Here is a 13,607-nt window from a genome sequence, read left to right as displayed (position 1 = left end):
AACTACTGTATATGGACTCAAATATCCATGTTACTGCATGCATTTTGATTCCCTCTATTGCCCTCTACTAATAACATAGAATGACTATGAATGAATGAATGAATGAATGAATGAATGAATGAATGAATGAATGGATTGATTGATTGATTGATTCATTCATTTTATTTTTATAGGATCTTTCCAACATATAGTTACAAAGTGCTTTACAGACAGGTTATTTAATTTGTATTTATTCTCAATTAGATTAGTTTAATATATTGTATTTCTGGCTTCAAATATTTCTAAACAAAAAGTGTCAAGTGCAAGATACAATTCTTATTCTTATTATTTTCTTCACTCATAAGTGTGTCTCTCCTTTTTCTGTTCTCTGGCTGTTTCTAGGATGGCCAGTGGAGGGTGCTCCTTCCCCTCTCAAACCTCCACCCAGACCTCTCCATCTCTGCCATCCCTGAACCTCAGCATCAAATCAGAGCGTGCCTCTCCTGAGCACATGTGCTCTCCCACGTCCCCACCCTTACACCACCTCAGGCAGCATTCTCCAATGAGCAACCCTGACACTGCTCACCACACTCCTCCAGAACCTTATTCAACCAATGAGAGAAAGGAGTATGCCAAAGCTGGCTATCCGCCAGTGCTCCAGCAACTCGAGGATGAGGAGAAAAGTGGGCTGCCTCTCAGGCAATTAGAAATCAGTGATGGGTGGCAAAGATAGCTTGGCTGGCACAGTCCAAACCTCCACCACCTGCCATTCACCTAGCTATCAGCCCTCTGGCCAGGCCTAATACTCTCTCTCTCTCTGTCTCTCTCTGTCTCTCTGTCTCTCTCTCGGTCTGTCTGTCTGTCTGCCTCTCTCTCTCTCTCTCTCTCTCTCTCTGTCTCTCTCTCTCTCACACACACACACACACACACACACACTCACACACTCACACACTCACACACACACACACACACACACGTATAGGGAGATGGGGTCCATTCATCTGCATCATCCCAGCCTCTCTGTGCCTCCTCATGTAGAGCTGGTCTCTCCTGGGTGATGAACAACTCTGATTGATCCTATGAATAAATGCCTACAGGCATTGCTCTTTTGTTCGGTTTAATTTGTTCTGTTTTTTTTTCTTTGTAAAGAGTAGATTTGAATCAAAATCGTTTTTTGAAATCCCCTTTTTTTGTGTATATTTTTCGATTGATTGAACCTACTTACCTACAGAAGCACAATGGGACCAACAGGCCCAAAACGTGCAAAAGAGAACTTGGACAGAGGCTTCAAGTAAACATCTGTTTTTATCCTAAAGCCTGATTTATACTTAATCGTACGTAGCTTGTCGATCTGATCATTTGTGCCATCAGCGTAGGACGGAGGATAAATTATAAGCATAACTGTATGGCGGTGTGGAGATTGGAAGATTGATGGGAGACCACATGGCAATTATGCTTGCCCTCCACTCTCTCTGTTTGGGAATTGCAGTGAGGAGCATATTCTGTACTGTAGGACAAAAGCAGGTCATTCATTAAGCCTCTCAGCATACAGTAATACTTCACACTCATCTCCCCCGTTACTGTACATATATTACTTTAATGCTTCAGCCTATAGCCCAAAATCAATGAAGTGGTTGGCTCACATGAGACCAATTAGATACCATCTATCACTGGGGTCTCTGCTTCCTCTTTGGGAGTAGTGAGATGTGCTAGTATAGTGATGGTGGTGTGACACAAGCCTTCTGTATACACACACAGACACATGGGCATTTTTAATGAAACTCTGGGCATCAATAAGTCTCTCTCAGGGATTTGGATGATTGCTTTCTGCCTTTCTCTATAAAGCTTTGAAAGGGTCTCTTTCTGTATTTCTTTGTAAAACTATAAATGTTAATAAGCTAAGCATCAGTGGCAACGTTCCCCCGAAATTATATATGGTTTCATCTTTTGCTTTCCATCCTCACCAAAGTGTTCATGATTTATCCCTTTGTAGGTATCGCAATTGTCTACATTGTGTTAATTTTGATTAAACAATATAAAACAAATCTTATCAAAGTTTGCATACAAGAGGTTTTTCTGAAGGCTTTGCTCTGTGATTGTGTTTTTCCTCAGATGAATGGCCATTTACAAATGTATGAGAGAATATAAAAAAGTTTATTCTCTTCCAAAGAGCCACATAAATAAATCACTATGTATACTTTGTGTTACACCAAATAACTAGATGTTCTTTTATGGGTACTTTACTTTAACTTACTCTATGTTCTGAAATGGACAAACATGTATTACAATTCGGTCTTGAATATAGATTTTGGCCAGTATAGTTCCTCCAGTATATACTAGTTATTAGTTTGGAAGTTACATTGTTTGCCCACAAGAGGTCATCCTTCCATGTACTGTATACTGTATGTAGGGAGGAACGTCCATTGAAAATAAGTCTTTGCTATTGATGAATAATACCCTTATTGGATATGACAAAAAAAAACTAGGTTCACTGTGAAATATTCAAGATCGCAGAGATGAACTCTGCAAATGTAGGTGCTGCTGTTGAATTGTTTTATTTCAGCTTCAGTTTACATCACTGTATGGATAAATGTAGACATGATATGCCATGTAAACAGTATTTTTGAAAAACTATAGTTTTTACATATTAACTGAATGCTTCAATAAGGCTGAAAAGCGGTGCATTTTACTTGACATGCCATCAGACTATTGTATATGCAAAATTATGCATCAAAGGAGCATTACGTTTTAATGGTGTCCCTCATTTTAAATAAAGAAAAATGATTGATTGGTACATTCATTTGTTCTGGTGTTTTGCAGTCAATGTTTGAACATCACAGTTCACAATCAGTGGTGGAAAGAATGGTATTCACAAGCCACAAATCCCTCCTTAGATGTGTCTTTGGTCTAAAGACAGATAATATACTGTGTTCTGTGTTTCTATCAAGCTTTCATGTATCCTTTCATTTGTCTCATTCACGTACCCTCTTTTGAACTCACAACCTCTCTCATCATCCTGTCCGCTCATGTCAGTCCTCTCACCATGTAGCCACGGAACAAGAAATGGACCACTTAAATGCCTGTAGACCTTTGTCTTCAAAAATATATTCAGTGTGGGGGGGTGGGGGGAGCCTCATTTCCACAGGGTATCTCACTGTAATTCTGCCATGGACATTCTTCTATTCCACCCCATGGAGCATTTGCCTTCCTGTCCATTTCAACTGAAAACCAGTAGGGAATAACAGCCTGAATCAGCCACACTCCCACACTGCCAAGGCCAGCCCAGCCACGGTCCGACGTTCCACCTCCTCAAATGAAAAGATAGTCTCACAGGGGTCGTGTCTGGTCTGCTCCCCTGAGATCAGGGCATGCCACGTCTGAATATCTCTCTCTCTCTCTCTCTCTCTCTCTCTCTCTCTCTCTCTCTCTCTCTCACTCTCACACACACACACACACACACACACACACACACACACACACACACACACACACACACACACACACACACACACACACACACACACACACACACACACACACACACACACACACTTGTCTCTATGGCAACCACAGCCTTCTGTCTGCCTGGTCTGGCCTGCTGCAGTCCACAGACCAGACTGAGGGGGCCTCAGGCCTCCAGCTCAGATCCACATAATTAATGTGATTATATTGATATATCAACGCTGTCACCTTCCACTTCATTAAGCTGGACACTCTCCCAGACTATGTCATAGGCTGAGAACCAAAAAGAAAGTGGGCACGCTGTCTCTAGACCTGAGATCTACAATGACTCATGCTTAAGATAGTACGCGTGATAGTATGTGTCCTATATGGTAAAAATGAACCCGTTCAGGTATTGTAGATGATTTATATTTTCAAAAGCTACACAATATGATTAAAAAAAGAAATAATTTTGTTTGGAAATATGTTACAGGTTTCCCATTTAACTTGAGATTCCAAAAGAAAGAACTGTCACATGTGTTATCATGTGTGAGACATCAAGGTTGTTAACTGGTTCCCAAGTTTTTCCTAAATAGGAGTATTGATATCCTCAAGTAGTAGTAGTTTTATTCAAAAAACAGTTAGGCGATTTTTCATTCTGTGAATCTATGGTTGTTGTCTTTGAAGGCTGATAACTGCAACTAAGCTACCACTTGGGAAGTGCTATCATGTTGAAATATTATCTAGGGATATTGACCTTTTAAAAAAAACATGATAGCATTTGCCACCTTGAATGTCCCTCACTAGTGAAAATTCTGGTCTGGGCCCATGGACTAAAGTGAACCATGTCTTTTGACTGGATGTGGAAGTCGAATAATATCACCAATAAATCATGTCAGCACTCAAAGAGCCCACCCAGTCTTACTCTGAGAAAAGGTCCCATTCCTTAGCTGCAATTAGACATGGATCGGTGCCAACTTTTAATACTATCAATGAATGTTTTAACAAATACCCCTCGTCATCCTAAACTTATCATAAGTGACTCACGCAGACATTTGACCATGTTTCAAAAAGTAGGAATTTTCCAAATCCAAAAAGGTAGCACATCCAAAGATTAATAAATGGCAAATACATTTGGTTTTAGCACACCACTGAAAACCATTGCTGATGCCTCTTTTTCCTCATTTGACCATGTTTGTGTGCAATAATGTATAAAGACAATATACAAGTAGCAATACCATCTTGTAGAATCAAGTTAGACGTTTCCAGACTTTTATAGGCCACCAAGTTCATAGTAATTATTAGTGATTAAAGAATGATCTTCTCAGGAGGCTGGGGTCAGAGTTCAGAACCCAGTCACTGGCGAGACACCATTGTCATGCATTGACGACTTGTCACAGTACAGACACTCAAAGGACACATCTTTCATCAGCCCCATATCCCACGCTACTTGACAGAAGACAGCAGTGAGAAAGATATTAATGCAAAAATGATACCATAATCTTTCATACATTAAATTCATTTGATCCAAAGACATTTAAAATAAACGTTTTATTAAGTCAACACAAATATACTTGGGTTAAACCCTAAAGCTTGCACACCATGCATTTACAAAATATTTCATTGATTGGGGGGCATCTTCATGTGAACATCACAGTATAACATGATTTTAAAACATAATCTCAAAACACAAGAATAAACACAAAAAGCTGATGCAAACGGAAGACAACTAATTTTAAATTAAGTGTTATTTGAAGCAATAGATTATAAATAAATATAACGACCACAAACTCTCCTACACTCCACTGTAGACCCTATAACTTTGTTTTACATTGTCAATTTTATACTAGTTTGGCAAAATGAACATCAGAATTTCAAAATCATGTACATGTACCTAATAGATACCGCACGCAAAATGTTACTGTAGCGAGCACATGTCTGGAGTGTGTTCACCTGTTCAGTAGATGGCTGCAACTTCATTCTAAAACCACAGATGGGGGAAAATTGGGGATATCTTTGACTTATATCCTCGAGTTCCCAGGCACTTAAGAATTGTTTATTAATAGGCTTTCTACAAATAACAGTAACACCTCCAGTCCTCAGTTTAACATAAAAAATAATTTACTCTTAATAACCACCACAGTTGATTCACAGTCAACTGTGTTAACACAAAATAGGCTGGATCTGATCACTCCTACTTTGCCCTCCATACAGTAACGCAGAACATAAAAACAGTAAGCATTGAGCACTCTTTAAAATCGGTTCTGTATTGGGACCAGGAATCCCTCAAACAAAAAAAACAAAACAGAATAACACAGGTTCATAGTGGTACCTACTTTGCTACCAAATGCAACCTTACTTGCAGCATTAAGAAATGTTCTGTGTTACGAACATTGGCATAGGTATATTTGTTACATTGCAGAAAAATGTCATGACAGCAGTCCAATTCCACTTGTGCACCCTGCTTACTGACCTCAGTGACAGACAGACAAACCAGTAGCCTGCTGGTCACACACAGCAAGGTAGTAAGGAATCAACACGACAGAGCCTATCACCCGTCCACCTTCAAGTCATTGCCTGTTAGCTTAGACATGTTTGTTACAGCCAAAACGAATATGGGAGAAACCCACAGGGATCCCTTCTGTCTGCTTATTGTGTGTTTAGCTGTAATGTCTCCCTCATTGCCTGCAGACATACAACTGGCTAACAAGAGGCTGGGGCTGGTGTTTCTTTGTGGGTAGTGTAGTTTGTCTCCCTTAGTTCGACATGAGGTACTGATGGAAATAGATGCCGAACAGGGAGCTGATAACCTGGCAGGCTGCCACCCACCAGGTTAGGAAGGCGAACATGCCCCTGAAGAAGAGGGGGGTGAGGACATCGCGCAGTGCACCAAAGGCCTCTGTAAGGCGGGCTACTGTAGCCTGGACGTCCTCCTCCATGTAGTCCACACCTTCTTCGTCCTCATCCACTCCGACGGTCAACACTGGCGCAGGTGTAGTCATCAACAGAGCGGGGGTCACCCCAGGGGTCTCCCCAGCACGCACTGCCCAGGAGAAGTCACCTGGAAGAGAAGCCACCACTTCAAATTAATCCTTCATATGTTTTGAAAGGTATTGTATGTGTGAGCATTATAAGCAAGGTATAATCTGTGCTTACCTAGAGCCTTGAGAGCTAATGTGGTGAAGAGGATGAGCATAATAGGAATCAGGTACTGCATAGTGACGACGGACAGGTAGCAGAACGTACGAGTCACCTGCAAAGATAAACGATATAAGAAATATCACTCAAACAGCTTTTATCAGCCTTTCCTGCTGCTCAGTGATGACATGGTAATCTGCATTTAAATTAAATATAATTATTAAAAAATAAAAATTAAATATTGTCCCACTGTTGAGCAAAATGAACAAACAAACAAAAATGTACATTACTATGAATACCCCAATCCCATCTAGACAAGCAAGGATAAATCAAAGCATATTTTAATTCATGAGAACTGGTCTGACTGCTATTTTAAGCCTACTCAAATTCCAATCCTTTGTATATTTTCCCCTATTGTGATCCATCCAAGTCAGCTGTCATAAAAAAGGCAATTAACTTTATCTTGCAGTAACGAGGTCAAAACCATTAAGAGAAAGGTCTTTGTGAGCAAAAGGTTACCTTTTTTTTTAAATAAATCAATGCAGAGGTGATAAATGCGTGCAGGAATTGACTTCTTGTTTTGCTATTTTTAGACTGGCCAAAATCAAAATGTCCTCTTTTATATAGAACTATAGAAACAGTCTGACCAAAACCTAATAAAATGTTTCAAAGTAACAAAAGACAGCAATGTTTATTTACAGACATGTAAAGTGGTATAATGAAGCATGTGAGATTTGATTTTTTTGGGTGATATGATCCAACATGAAAGCAGTCCAACAGCTAATTTTAATGTCAAAATTGGATTAGTAATGCATTTTTTATCATACCATGCTACTTGTCTAAAAGTAGTTTGTAATAGTTAAAATCAGCACTACAGGTACAAATGTTTGTCAACTGGTCTGGGGAACCACATCATTTTGTAGCAATGCTAATAAAATAAAGGGACCTGAATAACCAGTACTGGATTTCAATTCAATTTCAATTAATTCAATCATTTGGGGCATTTAACAGATGCTCTTAGGCCCACAAGTGAGAGACCAGAACAAATGGCATCAACAAAGAAAAGGGCAAAAGGTGCAAACTAAAAGTTCAAACTAAAGAAAACAAAAATAAACTTGGATACCAGGTAAACCTCAATGTAGCAGCATCTGTCTAAACAACATGGTATGTAAAGAATATTCTTAGCATTTGTGATCAAAGATAAACAAATCTAAATAAAACATACCAGTACACTACATACCGTAGTATAGTATTTTATCCTATATTAAAATCAATGACTATCGGCGGGCCGGAGGATCACATCACTCTGACCCAGACCCATAAACAAACTGATAGGCAGATGTTCTTGTATTCGTTTTACTCAGGTTATGGTTAGGACTAAGGTTAGGTTTTTCGGGTTTAGGCGTAGTTTTACTGAGGTTACGTTTAGGAATACCTGGTGGGGACCATTCCGAGGTCATCGGATTTGACCTGGGGCAAAATATTCGATACCACAGGGTTATGCAACCACTGATTACGTTAACATTTTTGGTTGAGTAACTAATGTGTGACCAAGTTATGTCTGCATAGTAGACATCTTGGTCAATTGCTATTATCAATAGAAAGAAAGGGTGGCAAGAAGGGGTATAGGAGAATGAAGTATTGGGGGTGAGGGGGGGTCTGAAGAGGTGAGTCTTCGGATTACATCAGATAATTAGGAGTGAATCTACAGTTCTGACTGCAACGGCAAGTTTTATTACGGTTTGGGAGCCAGGAGGGAGAAGAGTTTCTAGGACGTGTGGGGCATTGTATTAGGGAGGGCTCAAAAAGTAATCCTGTGTTAGCTGATCTAAGTGAGCAGGAAGGGTATTGTAGGCTAAACTGTAATCTTACCTTTCTTTGTATGTCAATTGCAGCGATGCGACCTGCCTCCTTTTTCATCTGTTCCACCCACTTCTGGGACAGATTGAGGTAGGCCTGCAGGTGGTAGCGGGTGAGTGCTAGCCGCAGTATGCATAGTGCTACTATGATCCATAGACGCATACTGTCAAATACTTCACTCGGCACACTGAAATAAAATAAATGGGGATCAAATCAACTCTACCTGGCAAACTAATGATATGGTAGTGTTCAGGCTTTTACTTTCACTTACAGTGTGATAGAGGTCTTCCCCATAGGAGCGTTAGCCAGAAAGTCCCTAGCAAGGGGTTTGACCCATAGAAGCATCACAATGATGGGAGACACGAAACTCGTGTGCAACAGAAACCTGTAGGAAACAAAATGAGTGTTAGAAAAATGTGTATTTGTATCTAGTTCAAAATATTAACTTACTGTATTCTTCAGAGAAAAATACTGGGGAGATTTCAGGAGGTCATTGATATTAGCTTCCATTTGGTTTGACGCTATGCTTTATGCTTCTTGTACTTACTGTATGAGAGGGCGGTCCGAGTTCATCTGGACAGCATCTAGATGGGTCTGAGCCACTCGCAGTCCAGGAAAGGCTAGGAGAGAACCAATGTAACCACAGAATGCAGCAAGACCCAGCTTTACCGTCAGCTTCGTTACTGGAACTCTAGTGGGAGCCAAAACCAATAGCAAATGTTTTACAACTTGAACTTAATACCAATCTTTGCAGAACTTACCCTAGTCATGTCTAGGGTGTTTAACAAATATGTGTGCATGATTAATAATGGGATGTTACGACATTCAGGTATCTGTCTTAGTAAGAGACACAACGTACGTCCAGAAAGCATAGCCGTGCTGTTTGGCAAAGACTTCCAAGTTGTCAAAGAGGCTGGCAAAGCCTGGTTCCAGGCCAAACTCCAGGTAGTCCTCTCTGACCACCAGCACCAGCATGGCCACAAGCAGAGAGAGGAAGCCAAAGGCCAGGCACACAGAGCGCTCCCCACCCTCGTCAGAGCGGAAGTAGTGGCTCATCAGCGTGTGCAGGGTCCTCCTGAAGATAGGAGGTTAAGGGAAACCAAGGGAGGGAGTAGCTCTATACTTTTTTTATGAATCAACACAGTTACCACAGTAGAACCTCGTTGATCAGAACCCCACTAGGAATTAATGTAATTTGTGCAAGTTTCTGTGTCACTCATAGACAGATTAATACAATACTCAGGTTTAGAATGTTGTATTTAACTAAGCAAATTTCTTGCAGGTGTACGTACGACCTTCATGGGCATGTATGAAAAATACAGATTTACCAGGCATAGGAACATCCTAAATTTCGTTCGTAAGAAATCAAATACAATACTTTCTATGCAATTCTGATATATGAAGGCAGATGTTAAAGTATTAAGACAAGCATAATACATTATACTGCATGAACCACTATGTGATCATTTCCCCCCACTGATGTTCTGCTTTGCAGGAACATTAAAGGATACAGACCAAATAGAACACTCAGGACACACCAGATGGCTCCTATATTGACCTCTTTGCTAGCATCCACAACACTGTAGTAACCCTCAGTGAACAGGAAGACGCCAATTGCATAAACAGCAAAGTCTATCAGCCACTGGTACTCCAGAAAGAAACGCAACACTGGAAGAAAGAAAGCAAAACAAAATGAGTAATGAATGTCTGGTGACCAAAGTATCTATTTTTGCATAGGATATATAGTTAGTGACATAATTGTGGATATGGAAGAAAAACGCAATCAGGGAAAAAAAACACTCAGAATTCAAAGTAGGGACCGCACATGAATAATCTGTGTGAGTTTATGTCTCGCTTTGTCACAGAGACCAATATTTCTGCACAAACCCAAGTTCCTCAGACCTCAGGGTCTCTTATACATTATTTGAGTCACATTGCAGAGGATAATGACCATAATATTCATCAGCATTATTTATGGGTTAGGAATAGTTTGACAATTGACACACAACAGCATTGCCGTTACAGCTGGCACTAAAAAGCTGGCCGTAATGAAAAGGGCAAACCTACCACAAGAACACAACACTTGACTTCAGTCTGTGCACGGCACGCTATCCAGTCTTCATATTTGTTTAATTGCTGGTTTAAACATTGCGGTCCTTAAGCCTACACTGTTCTGTACTGATTGTGTTCAGACATATAGGGTAGGGTATGTTGTATTTACTTTACCTAGAGCATCAAGGACATTAACAGGAGCCTTCTCCAGGTGAAGGTCGATGTCTTTAGGCACTGTGATTGGCGCCTTATTTTCCCCATTCTGTCTCCTGGAGATAACGGGAGAGCAACATAAAAACACATAAGATGGACACTGGACAGTAAGGAAACACAGCAACCACCTTAAACGTACAAATATTCAGACTAGCCTACCTTTTACTCACATGTATGATTGCTCACTATAATACACAAACTTGCTTGTAAATTAACAAAATGACTTTACTTTTCATAGGAAGCACTACAATGTAGCCCAGGGGTGGCAATAGCTGAATGGGTAGATAGAGATTCCTAGAATTCCTGTTCTGTTCTTTGACTATATATAGAAGTGTCTATTTGTACGACTCTGACACTGTTTTGATGAATTGAACAAGGTGGACCCTCTTGTAAACAAGTGTAATGCTTAATTGGGTTGTCCACTCACAGTTAACAGTCTTTGTATTGAGTTTGTGCTTGAAATGTACTGTAATTCTGCAAACTGTTAATAAATATTTCAATCAATCAATCAAGAGGGCATGGCCGTCTGGGAAACAGAAGGTCCCCGGCCGGCACACGTCCCAGCCCCAGCTATGTGTCAAAAACTCGAAGTGTCGAAAGCTCGAGGTGTCACTCCCCCCACCCCCACCCCCCAGAGTGCTCATCGTGTAAATCTGAGCAGCCACACTGCTGGTCTCCAAATGGTCTCCCCTCCCCAGTCCCCAATCAATCAACATCGGGCCCTTCCCCTAGCACACACCTGTCTCTCCTGTTGGGTTTAGGCATCTGCTTCCCTGCAAGTGCACACAACTCTCCTTCTGAAGGGTGTTTGAAGCGGAACAAACTGGAAGGGAAAACAACAGATGTAATGTAACTGTAACCATCACATGTAATGTAACTGTAACCATTGCAATGTAAAAGTGATGTTTTTAAAGAAATACATGTTATGTACGGCATGGGTGGCATTTACCTGCCATTGCAAAGAAGCCAGCGGGCAAAGGAGTAGTGTGGGGCCATCCTCTGCATTACGCTGGCAGCCAGCAAGCTGACCACCAGCTGAATTCCCATCAGCGCCTTTAATACAAAAACACAAACACACCGTCCGTTAGTCTTTTGATTGATTGATTGAAAAATGTATTAACAGTTTGCAGAATTACAGTACATTTCAAGCACAAACTCAATACAAAGGCTGTTAACTGTGAGTGGACGACCCAATTAAGCATTACACTTGTTTCCAATAGGGTCCACCATGTTCAAATCATCAAAAACATTTAGAGACGTACAAATAGACACTTCTACGTCTGACAAGTAACAACTGCTCAGACACACACGTGTGTCAGGGTAGGTCCCCTCTCTCTACAACTGCGACAGTCAGTCCCCCAATATTTGATGCAGCTTATTACAAGAGACCAAGAAAGTTATAAATTACCGATCTGGTTGTACCCTAGCCTAGATGACCACGTAGAAGAGTGTTGCAGTTGCAGGCTACTTGTTATGGTATCGTGTCGCTCAGTTCAAGTTCAGAATAACAGGTAAGATTCACTGTGACATTTTACAGTCAATACACAAATGAATGGACGCTAGTACCAAGTTGCTACCGTGCTAAATTTAGCTAAACTTCCCTCAGCTGTCAATGCTGCTCTGAGCAGCAGTAGCAGTAGCTGCCCCGGCTAACTAGCATTAGCATATTAGCTCAGAGAGAGAAGCAGCCCCGTTCTTGGCAAGTGAGCTCGCTGCTGAGATTTCCTACAACAAAAGGTTACGGTTTTTCATGCATATAATAGGAGAACATTTTAAACTTACCATCTTTTCCCGAAGGCGTTAAATTTACGAGACACAGTAGACACTCACTCTATAGAGGTAACTACTAGTTTCTGCACATGCATCAGTGTGTCTCTTGGGTCTTTGACAGCTGCTCTGACAACATGTGTGACTGACTGTGCTGGAGTGGTTCCCGGATGTTAGTGGGCGTCACACAACAGCAGGAGGGCTCGCATTACCATTGGATCTTGGCTAGTGCTCTCTGTTCAGGTGGTGAATAAAGTTTGAGCGAAAGTTATTATTAAAACATGCCATTTTCTTGTTTTCCTTTTTGAAGAATAGACGGCTGTATCTATCTTTTCCCTAGCTAGCTAGGGAAAAGATAGATAATCCACTCCATACTGGTTAACAAGCTAAAAGAAATTGGTTTCGATAGCACATCAGTGAGCTGGATGCAATCCTACCTGGAGGGGAGAGAACAGATGGTGGAGGTGAAGGGAACACCCCCCCCCCCCCCCCTCCCAGTGAGCTGTGGTGTTCCACAAGGAAGCATACTATTGTTCCTAATATATGTAAACGACATGACATCAGCTTGTGACTGCAATTTGTTCCTGTTCGCACATGACTCACGCAGGTTGAAAAGGCCCTCAGCTCTGAACTCGGTAGAATCTGCACCTGGCTCGCTGATAACAAACTATCTTTACACCTGGGAAAAACTGAATCCATTCTCTTTGGATCTAATAGTAATCTCAGCAAGGCAAATTACTTCTTGGTTAGAGTGGGTGACAATGTTATCACACGTAAAGATGAAATTACCTACCTAGGTACCGTTCCATCCTGGAGGCTAATCTTTCCGGTGATAAAATGGCCACCAACGTAATCAAAAAAGTCAACCAAAGAACAAGATTCCTTTACAGGATCTCATCACTGGTCAACAAAAACACCTTGAAGACCTTATCAGGAGCCCTCGTACAGGGTTTCTTTGACTATGCATGCACCTCCTGGTACCACAGCACCTCAAAGGCCCTTAAAACTATAGGTCCAGACTTCCCAAAACAAACTGGTCAGGCTCCTACTTTGGCCTCACCCCCCGAATCCACTTCACCCCTGCCCACTTTGACAGGCTGGAAATCTGGAATGGCTTAGGGTCGACGACAGAGTACAGCATCTTGCAATGGGTCTGG

The 13,607-nt window shown here is 41.2% G+C and overlaps 2 protein-coding genes across 3 annotated transcripts in view; one reads left to right on the top strand and one right to left on the bottom strand.

The window, feature by feature from the left end:
* Positions 1-2,755, top strand: part of mef2b (myocyte enhancer factor 2b) — a 17,625-nt gene extending 14,870 nt beyond the window's left edge. For both annotated transcript variants that reach the window (XM_079506127.1, XM_079506126.1), the window contains exon 9: positions 382-2,755. In XM_079506127.1, coding sequence (XP_079362253.1) covers positions 382-712 — 331 coding nt within the window. In that variant the 3' untranslated portion in view covers positions 713-2,755. The remainder of the gene's footprint in view (positions 1-381) is intronic.
* A 2,197-nt stretch (positions 2,756-4,952) lies between these two features.
* tmem161a (transmembrane protein 161A) lies at positions 4,953-12,667 on the bottom strand. Its single transcript, XM_079506381.1, has 11 exons — positions 12,466-12,667; positions 11,633-11,736; positions 11,423-11,506; positions 10,645-10,739; positions 9,930-10,086; positions 9,278-9,493; positions 8,966-9,109; positions 8,690-8,803; positions 8,431-8,605; positions 6,577-6,673; positions 4,953-6,481 (listed from the first exon to the last, which is right to left on the bottom strand). Exons 1-11 carry the CDS (start codon positions 12,466-12,468, stop codon positions 6,177-6,179), a joined length of 1,494 nt encoding a protein of 497 aa, XP_079362507.1. The 5' UTR covers positions 12,469-12,667; the 3' UTR covers positions 4,953-6,176.
* Positions 12,668-13,607: the final 940 nt, after the last annotated feature.

This window comes from Electrona antarctica (genome assembly GCF_951216825.1).
Source record: "Electrona antarctica genome assembly, chromosome: 7".
NCBI classification, from domain to species: domain Eukaryota; kingdom Metazoa; phylum Chordata; class Actinopteri; order Myctophiformes; family Myctophidae; genus Electrona; species Electrona antarctica.
This window is presented reverse-complemented; position numbering and strand designations above follow the sequence as displayed.

What these genes read in the sequence shown, in the direction of transcription:
- tmem161a (XM_079506381.1), bottom strand. An exon ending in TCGGACCGCCCTCTCATACA is followed by an intron (nt 8,804 to 8,965) that starts GTAAGTACAAGA and finishes TGTTTCCTACAG; the next exon opens with GTTTCTGTTGCACACGAGTT. An exon ending in CAATTGACATACAAAGAAAG is followed by an intron (nt 6,674 to 8,430) that starts GTAAGATTACAG and finishes TTATCTTTGCAG; the next exon opens with GTGACTCGTACGTTCTGCTA.